Genomic DNA, 20,794 nt, shown 5'->3' with positions numbered 1-20,794 from the left:
ATATCAGGATAAAATCACGATTAATTAACATTTAGTATTTAGTATCTAATTGGTTTTGAAGGAAACATTCAAGATTTTTATCCAACAGCTGCTTAAATTCTAATCGTATTTACTTATAAATACCAGTAGCTGGAATATTTCAAAAAATCGTTTCATTTACAGCATTCAATGCAGTTATTTTAGTTTCAAAAACATCTCCTAAAAAAAAAATAAATAAATAAAATTGTCAGAGGTAAAACCGCGATGAAATTCGCCAGTCTCGACATTTTTGCGTGTATCCGATCGCGAGACTTCCCCTACTAGCGTAGGGAGTCGCGTAAACACACAGCGAGACGGGGATATATTTCCATAACGTGGACAAGTGCGGTTAAAACGCGACAAGTGCGAAAAATGTTGTCTATTCCGCGTGTTTTACACGGGAATCGCGTTCACGGGGGCGTGAAAGCCGCCTTCTACACTTTTTTTTATCGGCCAGCGATATCTCTGGCCGGCGGGTCGCTGGTCGGACGCCATTACGCTCGACGTGAGTAGTGCCGCGCGCTGATTGGTCGAGCGGGGTGAGTAGTGGGGAGGAGTTCCGTCCGTAGGCGGGACTGAACGTCTTGGCGCGGTCGCACCCTTCGTTAATCACAGGCGAGCAAGCAGTCGTCAGTTCAACATCGTGAACATCCAAGTCACGTCATTTCGGCCGTTATCGTTCATTTCGGCCAGTCATTTCTCGTGAATTCGTCGAATCCAATTCGAGACTGTCTTCAATTCTTTCGCCGTTTCGTGCACGCGTTTCCGCGAATTCTTCGTCCATATATCCCAACAGTGCTCGGTGACACAGAAGTCTCTACAAAATTCGCAGCTGTTGGTGCTTGGTGCTTGGTGTATGTGACCGGGCCTCATCAAAGAAAACTTCAATTTCTCAGCCTGCCACGATGGACCCGATACACTCGTCCATTTGTTAAATAAACATCAACGACGCCGACATCGTGACATAGACATTTAACACGTTGTTTATGTATACTGGTGGCAGGGAGCTCGGTGTTCACATTGCTTCAGCAACATTTCCTATCGCCGTTGCGACGTATTAATTAACGAGAGTGACGTGCAACCGGTGACGGGTGCACGGGATCAGCCGGCCACATGACGGACATCAGTAGCATCGGTATGGTCTCCTACTATAATCCGCTGGCGATGTATCGGCAGCAACAGCAGTCGACCGGCCAACAGGCGCTGGTGCAGCAAGTGCAGCAACACAGCCAAGCGCAACAGGCGCAGCAGCACGCGGCCACCACGCCCGCCGACGGTGGCCAGCAATACTGGTACGGATATCCTCACGGTCACCCTCACGCTGCTCACCATCATCATCAGGCAGGCGGTCCTCAGCAATACTTGGACCACACGGATGTTTTACCCGGCTGGCCTCATCCTCATGCTCACCATTACACCCATCTTCAGTATCAGCACCATCAGGCGTATCAGCAACAGCAGCAACAAGCTCAGATTGCCGGAGTAACGGATTGGAGCGGCGACGAAACGAACCCAGCGGTTGGTGCTGGAGAACCTAGCCCACCGATCACGGTCAGCGGAAGCGAGATCAGTAATCCTGGTACACCATCCACTCCGCCGGCTAATAATAATAATAATACGATTACAACTAATAATAATAACAACAATAATAATAACAACAACAACAATAATAACAATACGACGCCAATGAGACCGGCACAGATCAGGAGCCCGTACGAGTGGATGAAGAAGACGTCGTATCAGAGTCAGCCGAATCCAGGTTAGTGAGATTTCATGGTTGTTATGACTTGGGGAATTTGGGAATGGAAGGGTTTTTGAATTTTCTCGATTAATGTAGGATAATTGATAGATTGAAGTATATTGAAGTATATTGCACTTCAGATGTATCGGGACACCCATTATGCTCGTAGAGAAAGTAGGTACTACATCAGAAGTTAAACAGTTTAATTTGTCATTTTGTTGCTTGGAAAATTTCTAATATATAGATTTAGTACGAAGAAAAATGTTAGAGGTTGAACTGCAATCACTTCGAAGCGAGTTAAATTTTAGACGACTTATGTTTTATAATGCTGTAATTAAGTAATTTTTGAAACGGAAGTTTTCGTTTTTTCGCCTTAAGAGAGTGTTCTCGCGGTAATTCGCTAATGTAATTAGGTGTATAAATTAATTCGGTGCCTTTCCGATGAAGTTTTGACCACTTTATCTACTACAGACCATCCTATTTTTCCAGAGATGAAATTCTCATCAATTAACCGATGAATTGGAAATAATGAAGATTACTTCGAACATGAAAATTGCTTGTAATTTTTTCTATATAAACATTGAAGTTTGTGAAAAGAGCACCGAATAGTATCGAATAGTATCTACTAATAAAGTTTCCAACAAATGCTGCTAGATTTGCCTTATCCAGAAAATGTCAGTTTACTAAATCGCACTGAATAGTGAAAATTTCGTACTTAAAGGAACAATCGAAATGTTTGTTCACACTGAAGTAGGTGTGAAATTTTCGTACTGCCACAGCGAATATTTGATTGATCTCTAGGATTCGGTGTCTTTCTTCTCCACGTTTGTCATTTTGTTTTACGTTGCGAATTTAGAGCAGCAGCGAAGAAAACGCCTCGAAAGGGCGAAAAAAATCGCCTCAAGTTCGCAGTCTTTACGGAAATTTTTGCGTTGGTGTGAATTTCGCGATTCCTACAGTTGCAAACCTATCGTCACGAAATATTCGCAGCCGCTACAAATATTTCGTGTTGGTTCGAGGATTCCTTTAGTGTGAACAAATAGGCGAATTTCGTTGCCACTGCCCTTGCGAATACTTCGCGTTGGTTTAGGGGTTCCCTTAACCCCTTGACTCCTGGCTTAGATTCTGGTCAAGATATGACAAAAATAGTTATATTAGTGACAAAAGTTAATTTTAGTTCGAACTGTCGTTATAATTTATAAGACTGAGGATTATCATATTTAATTGATCTATAATACAGTAGCTTTTCTCACCTAATATAGTAGGGTGAGTTGTCCTAATATGGAATACTTTCTTTATGCACATATTTTACCTATTTGCAATGCTTTTATATCAACTTGAACATGATGGTTTTGTAGGAAATTTTATGCTATTTTGATTGCTAATAGACAAATTTTAAATATAATAACAGTTTAGACAATATTTATTATTTTTACTGAGGTCCTCATTTCCCATATTTGGCTGATGGTTCTCCTAATAGGAGATACTTTATTCGCCTAATATGGAATAGCATATTATATCGAATTTACTCTTTCGAAGATGGAAAGTAGGATATAAATAAGTAAGTAACGCGTCTGATAATTCTCTTTATTTAAAAAAAATAGAAAATAAAGTTAATGTACTTACCTTGTTATGCACAATATCAGTCTAAAGATTCCTATACAAAAACTCAGATTATGGGTTTCTTTTCAATATTCTTTTATAAACACGTGCTTCTTTATAATCTCTGCATACGCTCACTAGTTGAAATAAATAACAAACGCAACCGATTGTATTTACTGCCAAATGATGGCAACGCCAGGATTCTTTAATGCCGTGGTATTTTATATTGGGCACGTATTCCATATTACGACAACTCATCTTACTAAAACAGTAAATAATTAACGTGTAGATGCATAGTCGGTAAAAGGAATCACAAGTCAAGGGGTTAAGGTGACGATATATCAATAAAAATATATCTATACGCTCTTTATACTACAAGATTGTAAACTGAATAATTCCCTTTTCGATCTTAATAATTTTGCAACGACTATTCAGATTTAGTTCTTGTTCAATAAGTGTCCTAGTACTTATGAACTAAACAGGTATAGATATACTGCAAATGGTAGCCATTTTTTAATTCTTACTTTAAAGGAATGCGGAGAGAATGGAAGATAAATGAAAGATCTGGATTAAAGAGTATTGGTCCAGTATTATGTACGGTAGATTGATTGTTCTTTCTTTTACATTCGATTAGGTATAGATATTAGTTATTTTATATTAGATATGTTATAATGTTTCCAAAGAAGAAACTGTTTCATTCCAATTGATTAGATCGAAGTAACCATTCGTTCTTCTTTAATTCTTAAACTATTAAACTAGCTAAACATAGACGTAGTTTTACATATTCAAATTGAATCGTGTTGAAGAAGTAAACCTTCTTCACGAAGACATTTTTCGCGTAATTCATTCATCGATTAATTTCCAATTTAGGATCGTTAATATATTTGTTGAAAAAGTAAACGTAAATTTAAATCTAGCTCACGTTCCGTGGCTAAAACTCTTATATATACACTTAAAAATACATGTAACACTTAAAATACATATTTACGTTACTTTTCCAAAATCTAACGAAGAAATGAAAATTCAATCCCAGCGTGAAAATTCGAACGCGATTCTTCTGTTCGCCAGAAGACTGCTAAGTAATTTGGACTATCGGTATCGGTTTCTCTTCCTCAATCCGATATTCAAATCCAGAACAATATCTCATTAGGTCACGAAAGGTTAGAGATATTAATCCGGCGAACAACACGAAAGTAATCAAAACCAAGACGTAAAGATACTCGAACCTCATTGTTCACCAATAACGAGCACGCAAATCGTAATTATTAAATTCGCAGAAGCAGTCGACACAGGTATACTAATATACTAGGTGGTCCAATAAGTTCGTGCCGCAATTCGTTGATACTCTTCACGATGTGTTTTGTATTTCGAGTTACTTTCGACAAATGAAACGTGCAAATACTGTGCTCGGTTAGAAAAATTCAGGGAAGCAATAGCAGTGAAACCGTCCAGGACTCTTAAATCTGAACAAAGTGATTTTTCACCACGATAATGCTAAAACGTGCAAAAAGAATTAAGTGAATTCGGTTGGGATATTTTATCACAACCGCTATAATCTCCGGACATTACCCCATCAAATTACCATCTGTTTCATGCATTACATTTTTCAATTTGGCAAAACATTTGACAATATCGACTCTACCAGAAACGACGTTGAAAAATATTCGAATGAAAACCCGAAGAAATTTTCTAGTGACGGAATATTAGCTTTGCCAAAAGTATGGGAAGAAGTTGTGGAACGAGACGGTGACTACGTTCTTTCGTAGCATTTAAAGGTACGTTTGAAATGTCGATCTAAATGGCACATCAATAAACGGCACGAACTTATTGGACAACCAAATACAAAAGGAGAGGCAGATAACGCGATCCTACAAAGTCGAATTCGTCGACGACTTGTTATTATTATTACTGATAATACTTTTACGAGTTTAAGAATCGTAGGTTGAACGAGATTCAGCCAACGATAGAAGGGACAAAGCTGGAAGCTCTCGCACTGGAAAGCAACGATATATTTGTTTACGATCGTTTACGGTTCGCTCTCGCGATTCGTCGTTCAATTACTTCAGACAAAATTCTAATTGCCGGTATTATATTAATCGATGACACACGTGATGGATGGGACGAATTAAAATGTTTCCCGCTAATACCGATAATGGGTCCGCGTTAATGGAGTTTCGATCGCGACCGCGAAACTTTTCGTCCGTTCTAATCTTCGTAACTGTTATCCTTCGTGATTCCCTTAAGGTTTCATTCATGCATAGAGGCACAAAGAAACGATTGAAATATTCCTGAGAAACTTTAAGGAACCTACTTACTTGGATAATTAGTATTCTGGTGTGTATCTCGGATTGGATTTCGAAGTTCGATTTGGTAGGCCAGGACGTTGGTTTCTGTGTACCAACATGTGTGATGTTTATAACCGGGAGATATATCCTTCTAACAGTAACAACTACGCTGTTTGAAACAGTGAAGACTATGAATCGTATAGGAGAATTTTGGTTTAAGTTTCGCGAATTTTAAATGCTATAGAAATTTCGATATAACTCGAGAATTTTGTCATTTTTACGCAGAAATGATTTTGGAACGTAGGATATTCTTTTAGTAGTAGAAATTTTATTCAATTATTAACGAGCTTCGTTTGCATTGAATCGTATGTGCCTATCGATTGCAAATGAACTGGTATTTTTACTTTGTAAAATAATTAATTATTTCGTGAAGAAGTTGATTCGCAATGTTCCAAATACTTATTACTTGAATTTGCTAAGTTTTTGTAGATAATTCGTACCTTAAAGCAGTAACAAATCGTTCTTTCACTTAATATCATCTATTCTTAGCTAAATTTTTCTCCGGAGAAAAATTTAGCTAAGTGAAAGTTAATATTAACTTTCACTTAGCTAAATTTTTCCCGAGAAGAATGCATTTACACGAGAAATTAGTCACTAGTCCTAATTTTTCAACAACTATTTCGTTCTGCAAAAGGAAGATAGGTGTCAGATTAAATTTAGTACAAATGTTCCTCGAGTAGTAGCAGTAGATTGTAAAATGTTATTTGAGAATATACAAATAACAATCGACAAGGATATATAAAATGTTTATACGTCAAAAAAGAATTTACATCGATTTTATTATAGTTCATTTCGATTACAAGTATGGTAAACAGAAAAGATTTTTGAAAAACAGCCGTGGAGGACTTCGCGCACATCGTGCTCGGTTATAAACACGTCTCTGCGGTCTAGATATGGCGAACAATGTAAACACGGTAACAGACGAGCAAACATCTAATTGCTCTCAAATATTTGTGAGATAATCTCCGTCCTCTTGCTGTCGCCTCGATTTTCAACCGGACCAACGAAACCTTAGAACGCTACTCGTTCGAGTCACGTTCTCGAGTCATCTTCAACTGTACCTAAAGATTTGCTTCTCTTCAAATCTCTCCACTTGTACCTAACCGTAGAATTGCTAGGTTTAATGTCAATCTTCGTCGTAATGGACATGTAATTAGTCAACAGGTTCATAGGTTTAGCTTGGTATAATATTGTATGCTTCCTGATTTACGTGGATTTTAATTGTTTCGGTAAACTCCTCAGCTGCGTGCTAATTCTTCGTGTACAGTTTCTCGTTTGAGATACGCATTAGTGTGTGTACAACGCGGCAGATTTACGACTGAGAAAATCGTGATGTAATTTTGAATTTTTTTTGGAGAAGCAGAAGTGTAGAAAATTGCTAAAGAGCTGAAATATTGTTAGAAAATTATAAAGTATGACTGTAGGCTTTACAATTTTTAGACTTATAGGTATTTAACATGTTAATTGAAACACCTTATTATATGAATTTAATGTTTCTATTGAATTTACAGAATTTCTATTCTGCTAAAAGGAAGTTTCTACTACCGAATTTTTTTAAAAACAAGTGTATCTTAATGTATAATACCTATACATGGAAAAATTGAAAATAGTTAGGTAGATCTTAAATATACGAGGGTGGATTAAAATTTCGCGATCTAAATATTAAAGATTGTTTTTACGTGCGTGTAACTTTTATTGTATAATTACTGACGTACGAAGTTTCGTGGCTCTGCCATTTTAGTAGTCTTTTTTACAACTGGTGAAGTAGAGGTGTTTACAGTGACGAAGAAGAGATGTATAAAAATAAGAAATGATCCAATACCTGGTGATAAAGGACCTCACTGCAAAGATTTTGAATGATTTTTGCAAGGGCCTCGAATGATCTTTGAATTGAGGTACTTTATCACCAGATATTGGATCGCTGCTCGTTTCTCATTTTTATCCATTCTTACTCCATCACTTCAAATACCTCTACTTTACTAGCTGTAAAAGAGAGAAAAATGACGACAGCCACGAAACTGCATACATTAGTACACAAATAATTGGATATTATATAGTAAAAATTACAAGCACTCAGCAACAATCCTTCACACTTGACGACTCCGAAAATTTCAGAGATAAAAGTGAAGAGGCAACATAGGCTAAATACTATTCTAACAATATCGAAGAAATATGACAGGTGCATATCTTGCAACGACAATAAAAATCCAAGCCTCAAAGAAAAAAAAGTATCTACTTAAGCAGTCATGTATATTTTCTACTGTTGCAGCATGCAACATGCCTGCAAACTGCAATGCAAGTGCAGGTTCAACGATTCACGAGCTCTGCACCATTGACGCCCTTGGTACGATAACAACAACCATTATCGTTCAATTATTGTGCTCTACGTTATTTTGTTGTTAGCGGTGCATATATATACGTGATCCTAGACTGTTCGATGGTTTGCATGCGTCGATTGTTTATTTATTACCGTTGAAGCATGTAAATATATTATTCTATATATCTACAGCTGACTGTTTTACATTAAATACCAAGCTGAGCATGTTCGTTTCCATAGAAGTTGAATCGATGAGACGAATATGACGTTTGCATGATAAATGTTACTCGATTCATTGAGTTGTTCAGTATGTACCTACTTACATGTTCTAATTATTCGATCAATTTTTCTTAATTTATAATGTTGTTCTTCACCGTCAAATGTGATTGCATGATATCAATGGTACAATCGAAGTGGTCTTTGTTACTCGATTAAACGTATTCTTTATCCAAGAAAAGTTATGTTACATTGCAGACGTTCTATTGCAAGATAGAATGCAAAAATATTACTAAAGATTTAATATCTACTCATCAATGTTCAATTTACAGTACTTATTTAGGTACCTCAATTTATTTCCTTACACTGCAGACATTCCATCACAAAACAGAATGGAAAAATATTATTATACGTCTAATACCCATATTTACTTCAATTTATTTCCATCATTTTGTACTCATCGATACTCCACTATTCCAATATTATTTACATCTCCACGTACACAATTCTTCCTTCTAAAATCTCATATATTATCCATCTAAAGTACAGAAGCACGCGAAATGTCCTTACTTCTATAGAGATAACCATCGGTGGTAGCGTTTTATGAAATCATCACTTATGCACCAAGACTAGACAAGGATAGGAATTTTTTTTCTTTACCCTGTTCCTTCTTGCTGCTCAGTTTCACCCTGTCTTCCTCTTTCTTCTACCGTTTCACGACCGCGCGACCCTTCAATACCTTCTAGCGACTATTATCTGCATTTTATGGTTATATTGCAGGCAGCCGCTGCCTCGTATAACGACGGCTTTCGCATGATTCAAAATACGTATTACAATTTCGTGGCGAGAGCCGCGTATTCCTATAACAGTGTGCGATTTTTTTCTCGTCATTATTAGTCGGCGTGCTTCTTCGAACGACCGCGTTTGTCCGATTCCCCGCGATGGCGGCACGCGATTTCTCAAGATTTTATTGCCGGCGCCATTTTGGTCACACCACGAGAAGGTGATCGCGATCGAGGCAGAAATGATATTTTTCCTTCCAGATTCTAAAAATACTGCATTTTAATTGCTATTTTATTTAATTATTATTTCTTATATACTTTAGTTGAACAGTTGCTGTGTATATACCTCCGCAATTTCAAATATATTATTCTATTCAATGTGCTTTGAAATTTATAATTCAAATTAGGTGAAATTTCATTGATAATTACACTTCTCTGGTCTGAGATTACATTCTCCTAGGTTGTTTATTTGTCTACTCCAGTTGAATGGATTTCTGCGTGATTCTTGCAGTTAGGCATTCTTTAAAGTATATCATTACTCAAGCAGTTGATATGATATTCTATTCTGAGTTTCGAGCAAGTCTTTTTACAAAATTATGTACCGTGTGTTCTGTATAGTGCAATATTTCTTTTACAATATGTCAACATAAATACTATAAACTAGTGGCTCCATTAAACATGGAATCCATTTACTCGTAATACTCAACAAGATTATTTCTTACATATTTGCCATTAACACCTTTCTTCAATCCCACTTTTAACACTCAATCTATTATTCAAAATTTTCACGCTTTCACGTGCACCATTCTTGAACCGGATTTTAAACATTCATTCAATCACTCAAAATTAAGCTCACTATCACTTAAAATTTCTCACACATTTTATGTTATTCTTCCATCTGTATTTACTTTTCTTCGACTCCATGTTCAACATTCATTCCATCTCTTAAATTTAACTCCACTGCCGCTCGTTTCAAAACTTCTCTATACCGATCATTTCTTACGTGATTCTCGCAAATCGAACATCCAACTAATCCACTAAAGTAGCTATCTTAACTTAGGATAATCGTGGAGTCGTCGACCAGGGGGGAATATATGGAGTTCATTCAGCGCCGCTACAATTATGTCGTAAAACTTCTTCGAAGGGTTTGTTTTGCCAACAATAAAGGTTAATTAAACTGGTCGTCTGCTCGAATCCACGGGGGGGCCTCTTGACTTTACGTTCGTGTGCTCGGGTTTCTTCAAATAGAAAACGCCTTTATTTCCAGTAAACGGGATCGAGTGGCTCGCTTTTCCTCTTATTCTGTCCCTTTTACATTATTTCACTCGGTTTTGCCCACACCTCCAGGACCGAATTATTAAGTCCCCATGACGAATGGTAATATAGTAATCAGGTGAAGGGCGTATCGGGGACTTTTCGGGTTACATAGCGTTCAGTCCACGGTATACAGAAGAGCCACAATGTTTCGATTGAAGGGTACGTCGATCCTATACCTCAATACTTTAGGTACGTTTCTCAGCATTGTTTCCTGTTTGTCAAACGAGACAATCGTTCCTGCAAACTGTCCAATAAACACGAATTTCGACCTGTTTCTAGACACTGTGTCGGCGATCACTGTACACGCTTACCAAGCGCACGCGTATGGCACTCGAGATTGCGATTTAATTAAATTCTTCCGATTAGTCGAATGAAACTTTTGCGAACGGTGGTCTTTATGGTATCTGACACGCGTAAGTGCTGGTATCGAAGATAAATATTGCGTAGCCGCGTTTAACTGCACCGCGATAACAGTTTCTGCGATTCATGAAACTATTGAATTGTTTTACTCCTTAATCTCCGTAGTTTGTGATGGAAAAAGATGTGTGTCAAGGAATTTTCTGTGTCGCATTTGTAGGTGATAGTTGTTTTCAAGTACGACGAGTTTGAATTTGCGATAAATTCGAGATCTGTTTATATCGCTAAGTAGAATCATTTCTATTGCCAATGTTAACTTATTTGGTTAATTCTTGCAATTTTTTGCTAAACCTAGTCTGTTTTTTTAAACTATATCTATAAATATATGACTTTCATAAAATCAAAAGTTCAAATTGATTGGTTCATTGGTTCAGGAGATGTGTCTTTTTTATTTTAAAATAAATAGCGTAATCTTCCACCCTTCAATAGAGCATAACCTCCCCAACTTGTCAAATTTTAAAAAATTTCTTTATCCGTAGAAAAAGTACGATTGAGTACAAATAGATAAATGATTCCAAATTTTTATTTTACATCAGGGCTATTCAAATACCTTATATAGTAGCCATAGGAAGAAGTGTTAATCCTTGCCTTCTAATGACAAGTTACACTCGTGGTACAAAAATTGTTCAGGTGTTTGAAGAGATAGTAGTCTATTGAGGAAATGTGAACAGGCGAAGATGTGGCAAAATTTAGAATTCTTCTATCATCGACGGCCTTATTTGGCCCTCCTCTTAGCTTCAACGAAAAGTCACCAATCTTGAATTTCGCACACCAACGTTGAAGTATCTTAGCATTAACATAACCTTCTTCAAATGCTAAATTTATATTTTCACCAATTTCTACCACAATTTTTCCAAGTTTAAACTTGTACAAAAAAGTTACTTAAATATCCCAATTATTCATCAGGTCAGATAATAATGAGGTCAGACAATTGTACTACGACAGCAGATTCTTGTTTCTTGACTATCTTATACAAAACTTGACGGACAAAATTTAATACATGGTATCAACCCTCGAATTTCAGCTGTTGAAAAAACGACATCATTTACACCGAGCTAACAAATGAGTGGTAATATCTCAATCAGAAAAGGTGGTTAGCTGTAGCAAGGGCTAATCAACGAAACAGTTGGAAATGTCGCAAAGGACACTTGATATGCAATATACAAATGTTGCACGGTACAATAGAGGTAATTGTGATGCCACTGACGAATAGTACCCGTGCGGGTCCAGAAGCATCGGTTAGAGCCAGAGAAGATCAACGGTGTGGGGATCATCGCGGTTAAGGGGATGGCGGAGAAGTTGAGGGCGTCGCTACAGAGAGGCAGGATGAGCAGGGCACGCGCTTTCACCATTTCGCATAGCGAAATGGAAGAACAAACGCTATAATAGGGTGGCAACGAGCCCCAGGAGCCTTGTTTCTTTGCTCCCTTACACGTTCTTCTTCCCCTCACGCTTTTCCGCCGGCTCGTACGCAAAACATTCCACCCCTCTTGCTCCGCTAGAAACAGCAGAACGAAAGGGAGAAATCGTAACGCGGATGTGGTTGATTAAAGACGAATTTGTGGTGTCGAACGTTACCAGCGTTTAACGAATAAAAATAAGCATTTCGGTTTCGTTGTTGAAGCTTTTAATTTCAGCGACGGGACTCGGTTTTAATACTTGGTAAAAGCTAGGCGCGTGTTTCGAAAGAAGTTCCTTTTGTAATCTCTGGGTAAATATTGCACGACTGTGTGATGCTTAAATTCTTCCATCTTTGATACACACGATTTACATTCCTCGAGATGCCTTTTTTTTTTCCTTATCGAATAACAGAGAACTTCTCGCGAGGGAAGCATAACAAACAAGTTATGTAATTTTCGGAGAACGGTTAGTTGGAAAAAGCGTCGTACGACGTGGTAAATTTCGAGAAACAATTTGTAGATAATAATTGCATTAATCAATTATAAAATTCGTTAACTTGTTGTAGGGATAAATGTTGAAAATTTCGACAAAATTAAATTACACAACTTCTTTTCTCAACAAGTCCAATATCGAGTATATATATACTACTACGTATATATATAATAATATATACAGGGTGTGCTCGACAGTATTGTAGTGGTGTTTCCTTATTCAAAAGTAAATAATAAATGTACAATATAATTTGTTCATCCGAGGCTTAGTATCTGAGAAAATCTGCTTTGAAAATCCGTTGGGTAGGTCTGCATAAAGACGCTAGTTCCAACAATTCCTCAATTGATATAATGAAATATCGTTGATCAAATTTCTCTAGTAACTCGTAAAAGTCGCGTATACATTGTATACAAACACAACAGTCATTTTATATCGTTTGACGAACCGTATCTTGGCTATGTAAGTGCAAACGTGCGCCACAGAATTTTCAAACCCGATTTTCTCAAAGATTGAGCCTCGAATGTAAAAATTTTACTCTACACTTTTTCCTTATTTTTGCACAAGGAATCACCTCCTGCCCTCTTTTACGATACTTTCGGTCGCACCCTGCATATCTGCACTTACACGGCCAGACACAATGCGTAAAATAAAATTATCTTGACTGACCTGGTGTAACAATTACGCTATTCAGAGCACTAGCAGATCGAGTGTTGACAAGGAACCGACCGGATAATCGTAGGTGCGAGTTTCGATATCAGAGAGATGAAAAAGGCCGACGGTAATCCTTGCCGACTCACACAGTCGCACGCCTCGTAGATCGAAAAACCGACCGTTCTCCCCTTCAAACAACGCTCTCCTGGGATTCCGATAGACTTCTTCGGATGTAAAAGTTCAAGTGGTGCAAGTTGGATGGTTAAAAATCGAAATGCCGCGAAAAAATCGACACCCGAACACGCTGATTTCACGTTACACACAACGTACCTTTCCTCTTGTCTTTTTTTCCCCCGGTTTCTTCTCTTTTTCTTTGCGCGACATCGTCAGACAAGGTACATCTTCAAAATTTTTCTGCACGAAACGCTTCATCGCGACGAAATTATCTTCGGCTGAAAATTTGCTATACGCGTAGGAAGAGATTTGTCGCAATTAAAGTAACACCGTGCAGGACTTGGAATTTTTTTTTTCTTTTTGATTCGATGACAATCTTCAAAGATAAAATGTCTGTCGATAAGATTTAATGATGTTTTATGTTTGTTTACGTGCATCGGGTTTCAGCGACGATTATGCTTAACATGGCAAATATTTGCGTTCGCGAACAATGTGCGCGGTATTGAAAACGAAACGACACGCGAATAACGCGCGTCTGACTGGTTTTTTTTGCATTTTGTTGACAATTTGTCGAATCATCGACTCGTAAAAATTGATACTGTTTGTTTTATTGAGGGTATAACGGTAACACGTATGTATTTTAAACGTTCTTGCTTTTCAGATTTCGCCGAAAGATATGCTCGATTAAGTGTTATGTTCGTAAATGTATTTGTTAATTCTGTGAACTTTTTCATGAGTGTGATACTACGTATTTTAGATTTTTTTTTTAAGTGAATTTGTCCACAGTATTTTGTGAAGTATTTTGTCAGTATTGTATTAATTGATATTCAAAGATTGACGAATACATTTTTTATTCAAAGTGCGATGAATAAATGATCACGGTAACAAAGATTTGATTACAATTACCAATTGAATTTCTAATGAATGTCTATTCGTAGAAATAATCATAGTCTTGATGTTTCATAATTCATTAGATACTCGTGATGTAAATGCAAACGGCGGTTAGGTTTAGTAACAGTATTACGCTGCACCTCGCATTTTGTATCATCGTTACAGTTCTCAGGTGACACAATAAAGACAGTAGTATAGTAATAATAATAAAATACCAAAGTGTATTCTTCTATTTTCAGTTCTACGTTTAAATATAACATATAAAAGTAACAGATAATTATCTGTTAAAATTGTTACAAGTGCATACACTGAAAATTGCTAGGAAAAATGTGTCAAAAGCCACTATTCTGATTTTCAATGTTTTACTTAAAAACAACACATGATACATTGAATCTCCTCATTTCACGAAATTACTCGATTTGAAAGCGAATTTTCGTGCAATTTTCACTCGCAAATTTTCCACGAAACACGCCTCATATTCTTTGGAAACGTTACAAGCCCCCACGATAATAATTGACCGCAATCTGGGTAAAGTTGAAAATTCGACGTGCCATAATGTATTGTTCTAATATTTGGACAGACATGATACGTGTTGCGTATCTTCCGAAGCCCATTTACCTAAATAGTCGAACCCCGATCTTCATGCTCGCTTTTGCCAGCAACTTCTTCCGTCGTGCTGTGAAACACAAGGTTTATCATATTGGGTAGAGATTTTTTTGTCGAAAATCGGGTTTCTCTTTGACACGAATTGTACTCGGTAACCTCGGAGATTTCGTGCCAGCCATGCTGGTTCCACCTATATATACCATCGAAAAGTCTAAGGTCGAAGCTTATTCGTGATGTCTGGAAGGCCTCGAGCACTCTTATCGAGGAGTGGTGGATTAACGTGCACGCCTTTGATCTTGCCGGCCTGGCCTTATCTAATCGTTTTCCTTTCTCCCGTTCCGTCCCGTTCTCTTTCACGTCTCTCTCACTCCACCGTTTCGCTCTTCGTTCCTTCTCATTTTGTATTTCGTACTCGTGTAATCGTTTTCGAATGCCACGTTGAATTCACACCATCACCGACGCCAGCTTGTCGGCTCCTTTTTGCCATTTTTTTTCGAGCTCCTTCGTCGCTCGTAATCCTCGCCAGGACATTTCGTTCCATCGCGGTTTTTTTACGTTTTTTTGTTTCTTTGTCTCCTCCGCTGTGAAAGTATTCGTCTTGTCGAACCGAGGTTGCTTATTTGAAATTCATTTTTGACAGTCGATTTCTAACGGACGCAGGTAACTAAGATAACGAGAGTTATTTTCTGCCGATGCTTAATCTTTGGCTAATTATTTCGATAGAGCTCTGTAAACGTTTCTTTGTTCTTGTAGCAATGGAAACAGGTGATCGTTGGATTGTTTCTTTTGTTTGTAAATTTTCGATTTATGTTTTCGTCGAGTCTTGATTTGTCTGGATCTATTGGCCGTGTGAGATGCTATTTGAACGTTTTTAAATCTCGTTTTTAGTTACTTTATTAATGCCCCTCCGGCCGAGATGTGTCTACGAGTGTGATCGTCAAAAGCGTTATCTTCGTTAAACGCGTTATTGACAAGAGAATTAGAGAAGCAGATATTATACGTGTAATAATGTCGAGCCTTATCTTTTCCTTCTCTTCTTTTCAGGAAAGACTCGAACAAAAGACAAATATAGAGTGGTCTACACAGATCACCAGAGGTTGGAGCTTGAGAAAGAGTTCCATTACAGCCGTTACATCACGATCCGTCGTAAGACAGAACTTGCAGCTAATCTCGCGCTCTCTGAACGACAGGTGAGTTGTAATCGATAAATATAATGCGAACTTTAATCGTTGCTAAAATATTCAGATCAAGTTGAATTTACAAAAAGTGCGAGAATGATAGGCAAGTTTTACGTAATAGGAGTAGGCACTTGCTGAAACGAATGTATTTAGGGGAGACCGGGGTAAGTTGTTCCGATGGTTATATCATCAAAATGAAAAGAGACAGGATTCTGCTTTCAATTGTTTTCGCCGTGTGAGTCGATCACGCTACTCTATCGTTCATTTTGATAGCGTCCGCGACAGCGAATCTTGTGGTTATAAGCAAGCATCTATTTAGTCCCGTATCAGAAAAGTAAATATTTTTCGATCGTTACTTTTTGGTCTATTTCCATTATTTAACGTAGAAATTATTAATTGTTTCGTCCTTATGGAGCAAATTACATTTAAGAACACGTTGCAGTAGTATTTATTAGACTACTTCAATATATAAGCAGAATATTCGCATAAATTGCCACGTGTGCCGATGGGGGCTAGTTATTCCTCTGACTTGGGGCAGGTTGTTACATCTGAACCGTGAGCAATAGAGTGTTATGCCGGACAGGCAAATATCTCGATAAATACACATTTTAGACATATTACACATAAATATTTATTCACTCAGCTTTTAATGCTTTCTTAATTTTCGGAAAGAAATACAAGATGTTCCATTAAAAAAATCATAGTGACCTTCAAAACTTTATGTATAAAAACAATGTAGAAAAAAAAAATTATTGTAATATATGCCTCCGTTGGAATCATGCAATTTTTGCTTGAAACGCTATTTCGTACAGCGAATAGTTTGCGAGCTATCAGGTTGTCAAGTTAGGTGAATCAGCCTGTATTGTTTTAGCTTTTTCTTAAAGATAATACTTATATTTTGCTGTAACAACTTGCCCAAAGACGGAGTTAGAAGTTACGCTTCGCCGATTTGCAAATAAATGACTCCCTGCGAAAAACTAATTAAAATATGTTAAATATAAGCTTGAAATCTTAAAGCACAATATATTTAACAATAAATTAGTTGATAATGAAGAGAATAACTACATTATTTTCTGGTCAATTTTTTTGTTTTCTCAAAATCTGAACTTTTGGCCTCGGTCTCCCCTATCTATTTAGCCTCGAATTCCTAATTTATCAATTATTAGAATAATTGTACTAGACATGCTTTACTCAATTTTTATATTATTTACTAAACTATAATTGTAGCGTGCTACAAATGAAAAAAATTGCTAACTAACGTCAACGTTTTCTATTCATCCTCTTAGTGTAGCTATAGCTAATTTAGATATATAATAGATCACTCGATTACTCGAGAATTATTTACTAAAACAGCTTTCCTTACTAGTAAAACATGTAAAACATTTCAGTCAAATTATCAACGTTTCAGAATTATTTACGAAAATAATTTTCTCCCCCAAAATTGTTTCAAATTGTTCACAAAACGGATTCAATTATTTCCAACAACTCACAGAAAACTCTGCAATTATATCTCATATATTACGTACACACAGATCTTATTATCGTAACAAAAGCAACATCCACGAAGAAAGTATTTGATTTGATCTGTTACAGGTAAAAATCTGGTTCCAAAATCGACGAGCGAAAGAACGAAAACAGGTGAAGAAGCGGGAGGAGTTGGAGCAGAGCGACTCGAAGTCAGTGGACGGCTTGACGAGCGCTGCAATGGCCAATTTGACGATCGGAGGAATGGGAGGAATGCTGGGTGGTTTGATGCACAATGGCGGATCACCGCCTCTGTCCCTCGGCCATCCTCCTCATCCATTGAGTTTAGGCCACGCGGCCGCTTCTCTGCATTCTCACGCCCATCAGCATGCTCATCCGCACACTGTGTTAGGCTTGTGACCTGAGGAACCGGTCACAGAAACCTGGTCCAGTCATGGCTGACCTCGCAAACCTCTCTTCATTCGCGATCACGGGAAAGAAGACCATCCATATTTAAATACTAGCCTCGTTCTCTACGACGCAATAGATCATCGTTCGTGATCTTCTTCGCTATTCGCGATCAAGATCGAGAACGGGAGGGACGCGACGCAATTAAACTTGCGATAATTATCGGAATCTGATGATTTGAAAAAAGAAAAAAGAAGAACAGCCAGGATTTTTCGCGTTTAGAAAATACTAAATTAATATTACGAACGTTTGCAATTTTTCTTTTATCAACGTCGACGACGTATTTACGATGGACGAGGAAAGAATCTTTTAGAGGGACGATGGTGAATTGTTAGAGTAAACGATAAACGTTCGCGCGGTCCTTCCGTTAGGCTTAAAAAAATGGCGACTGACACGAGGAATGAGGGTCTTTCGTTTGGCAAGATTGTCAAGACTGGAAATTTGTATTTGTCCGTCCAACGGTGATTGCTACGTGAAGACGGAGATTTTATTTTTTGGATGTCTGTTAGGATCATTTGTTAGCATTTTTCGTTATCCTCGAACGTGCGAGGAATTTTCACGATGGCGGCGGCGAGTTCTTTCGGCGCGCTCGCGTTGCCCTCGATACGTTTATTTCTCTTTTCTTTTCTTTCTTTTTTTTTTTAATTTTATTTTATTCGCACACACACAGTATTATTTTCGATTTCGCTAGAACGAAGTTCTTACCACGAGTCGCTTTGTAATATAGTGTTTTCTTCTCCCACAAAAAAAAACAACCCTATTAAAAACGTTGTATACGATTTTTATCCAGAGACAGAGTATTCCCTCTCTTTCTCTCTCGTTCTGTCTCTGTTTTCCTTTCATCTCTTCTTCTTTATCTTTTTCTTTTCTTTTGCACGAGAGCATTGTCAGCGCAAATCGCTTGCGCGGAATCCGAGAAATAACGCTTCGGGCGAGTTCGGAAATGTCGCCGACCGACAATCGGGGTCTCTGGTTCGCCGGTATGATTTAGAGAGAACGAAGAAGAGGAAGAAAAATGGAGAATTAGGGAAGGAAAACGTGCAATCTTTGCCTTAAAACCACGAGCCACTGTATAGGTAGTCGTATCGAGTGGTTGCGTCGAATGCGAATAGACGGAATTTAAACGTTGCATTAAGTTAGATTTTTAGAGAAGACGAAGAAAAGAAACGGTGGAAATATATATAAATAAATTAATAAATAAATATATATATATAATACATATATATATATCTTTTTTTTCTTTTCTTTGCAGAGGAAGTTAGTCGAGAACGGGGCGGTTTTATTTTTAATTGCACGTCGATGTGGTGTGTTGAACTTTTTATTGTAAATATAGCGGTTAGGCTTTTTAAAATTTTTTCCAACGAAAGAACCCCTTTCTTTTCGATAACGATGACTTGGATGGGATCAGACGACCTGTTGTATGTTTTATACATTCACATTCATCCGGTTAACTGAGACACATTGAAAAGAAGAAAAAAGACAAAAAAAAGGAAAAATGATAATTGGTCGCAGGAAATCAAGGATCTGCGATTGAAGTCGCGACACCGAAGATCTCATTTCTCTTTCGTTTTATTTATCTCGCCGTTGATGAGCGTTGATAATGTTATTATAGTGTGTCGTTGCAGTATTTTCGAAGCGTTTTTGAAGGTAACATTAGAGCGAGCGATCATTGAAACACGATGCTTTCGTTACAAATTGTAAATAGAATAAAGTTTATGACGCTGGAACCCCTTGGTACTGCATTGATATATTCATGTTCCCTTAACAAATAGCAATAAAAAAAATTAGAACTGTACTTGCAAACAGCATTTTGTGAGTAAAACTGCTACGAAATTTCATACTTACATCAACTTCTTTCCTTCGGCTGCTAATTCTTTCTGATCGTTTCAATGTAACAATAACGATACGGTTCGACGCAACGATTCTGCGATCAAAAGAAATCCTTCGTTTCGTTTACTTGTATATATACATGTGTAATTCATATCGTAGAAATTTCGATTTTTTCTAAAATGTTTCGCCACTTATTGCACAGCTGGTCGAAGAAGCTTGAAATTTCTTGTTGAAGTTTATCTGAAGAGATTTCAGTTATTGTAAAATTGTTTAAACTAATTTTAAAGGTTTACATATTCTCTGGAAATTCTTGCAATCCCTGTAACCTGTAGTTCCACTCCAAATTTCTGGTCGATGATGTATCCTCTACGAGAGAATAGAGAATCAAGCTTTATTTAAAAAAAAAAAAGAAAAGAGAGACGTGAAATAGTAGTTGAGAAGAAAAGCAACGAAATAAAACGAGGAAAATAATTCACGGTGTAAGTGTTTTCACGCTGATTACGCGCGACGGTAAAATTAACACCTTGGTGAAATACAAGCTTCGAGATATCCACAGTCGCAACGGTGGAATCGATTTTTCACACAACGTGGAGACGAAACGGGAGCAAGCTTTCATGGAAATTAAGTTTTGCAATGATTTCAATTTCTGCATGGAACGGGATCTATTTATTTTAAAATGCTTGAAGAATCGTTTAGGCTCTAAAAGCTCCATTGCCACTGTTGCGCGGGTGCAATGGAAGGAAAAAGAAGAGATTATTTGAACAAATATATTTGATTAATAGTAAACCTTTTTACGCAAAAAGAAATCATATGTTGAATATTTTTGTCGATTAGGTACTGTGTTATTTCTTTCTCGTTACAACACACGAAGCATAATTTTACCT

General features: G+C 37.4%; 1 protein-coding gene across 2 annotated transcripts; it reads left to right on the top strand.

Moving 5' to 3' along the window:
• Positions 1 to 644: 644 nt before the first annotated feature.
• On the top strand, positions 645 to 18,460 carry LOC108573881 (homeobox protein CDX-1-like). Of its 2 annotated transcripts, XM_017936406.1 has the most exons (4): positions 645 to 1,777; positions 7,976 to 8,050; positions 16,015 to 16,160; positions 17,742 to 18,460. In XM_017936406.1, the coding sequence occupies exons 1-4, from the start codon at positions 1,132 to 1,134 to the stop codon at positions 18,030 to 18,032; spliced, it is 1,158 nt and encodes a 385-aa protein (XP_017791895.1). In that variant the 5' UTR covers positions 645 to 1,131; the 3' UTR covers positions 18,033 to 18,460. The 2 variants fall into 2 exon arrangements, with proteins under 2 accessions (XP_017791895.1, XP_017791934.1); XM_017936445.1 differs by lacking the exon at positions 7,976 to 8,050.
• Positions 18,461 to 20,794: the final 2,334 nt, after the last annotated feature.

Source organism: Habropoda laboriosa, unplaced genomic scaffold, assembly GCF_001263275.1.
Source record: "Habropoda laboriosa isolate 0110345459 unplaced genomic scaffold, ASM126327v1 scaffold26, whole genome shotgun sequence".
In the NCBI taxonomy this organism is placed as follows: Eukaryota; Metazoa; Arthropoda; class Insecta; order Hymenoptera; family Apidae; genus Habropoda; species Habropoda laboriosa.
This window is presented reverse-complemented; position numbering and strand designations above follow the sequence as displayed.

What these genes read in the sequence shown, in the direction of transcription:
- LOC108573881 (XM_017936406.1), top strand. Translation starts at nt 1,132, where the DNA reads ATGACGGACATCAGTAGCATCGGTATGGTCTCCTACTATAATCCGCTG. An exon ending in TCAGAGTCAGCCGAATCCAG is followed by an intron (nt 1,778 to 7,975) that starts GTTAGTGAGATT and finishes CTACTGTTGCAG; the next exon opens with CATGCAACATGCCTGCAAAC. An exon ending in TCGCGCTCTCTGAACGACAG is followed by an intron (nt 16,161 to 17,741) that starts GTGAGTTGTAAT and finishes GATCTGTTACAG; the next exon opens with GTAAAAATCTGGTTCCAAAA.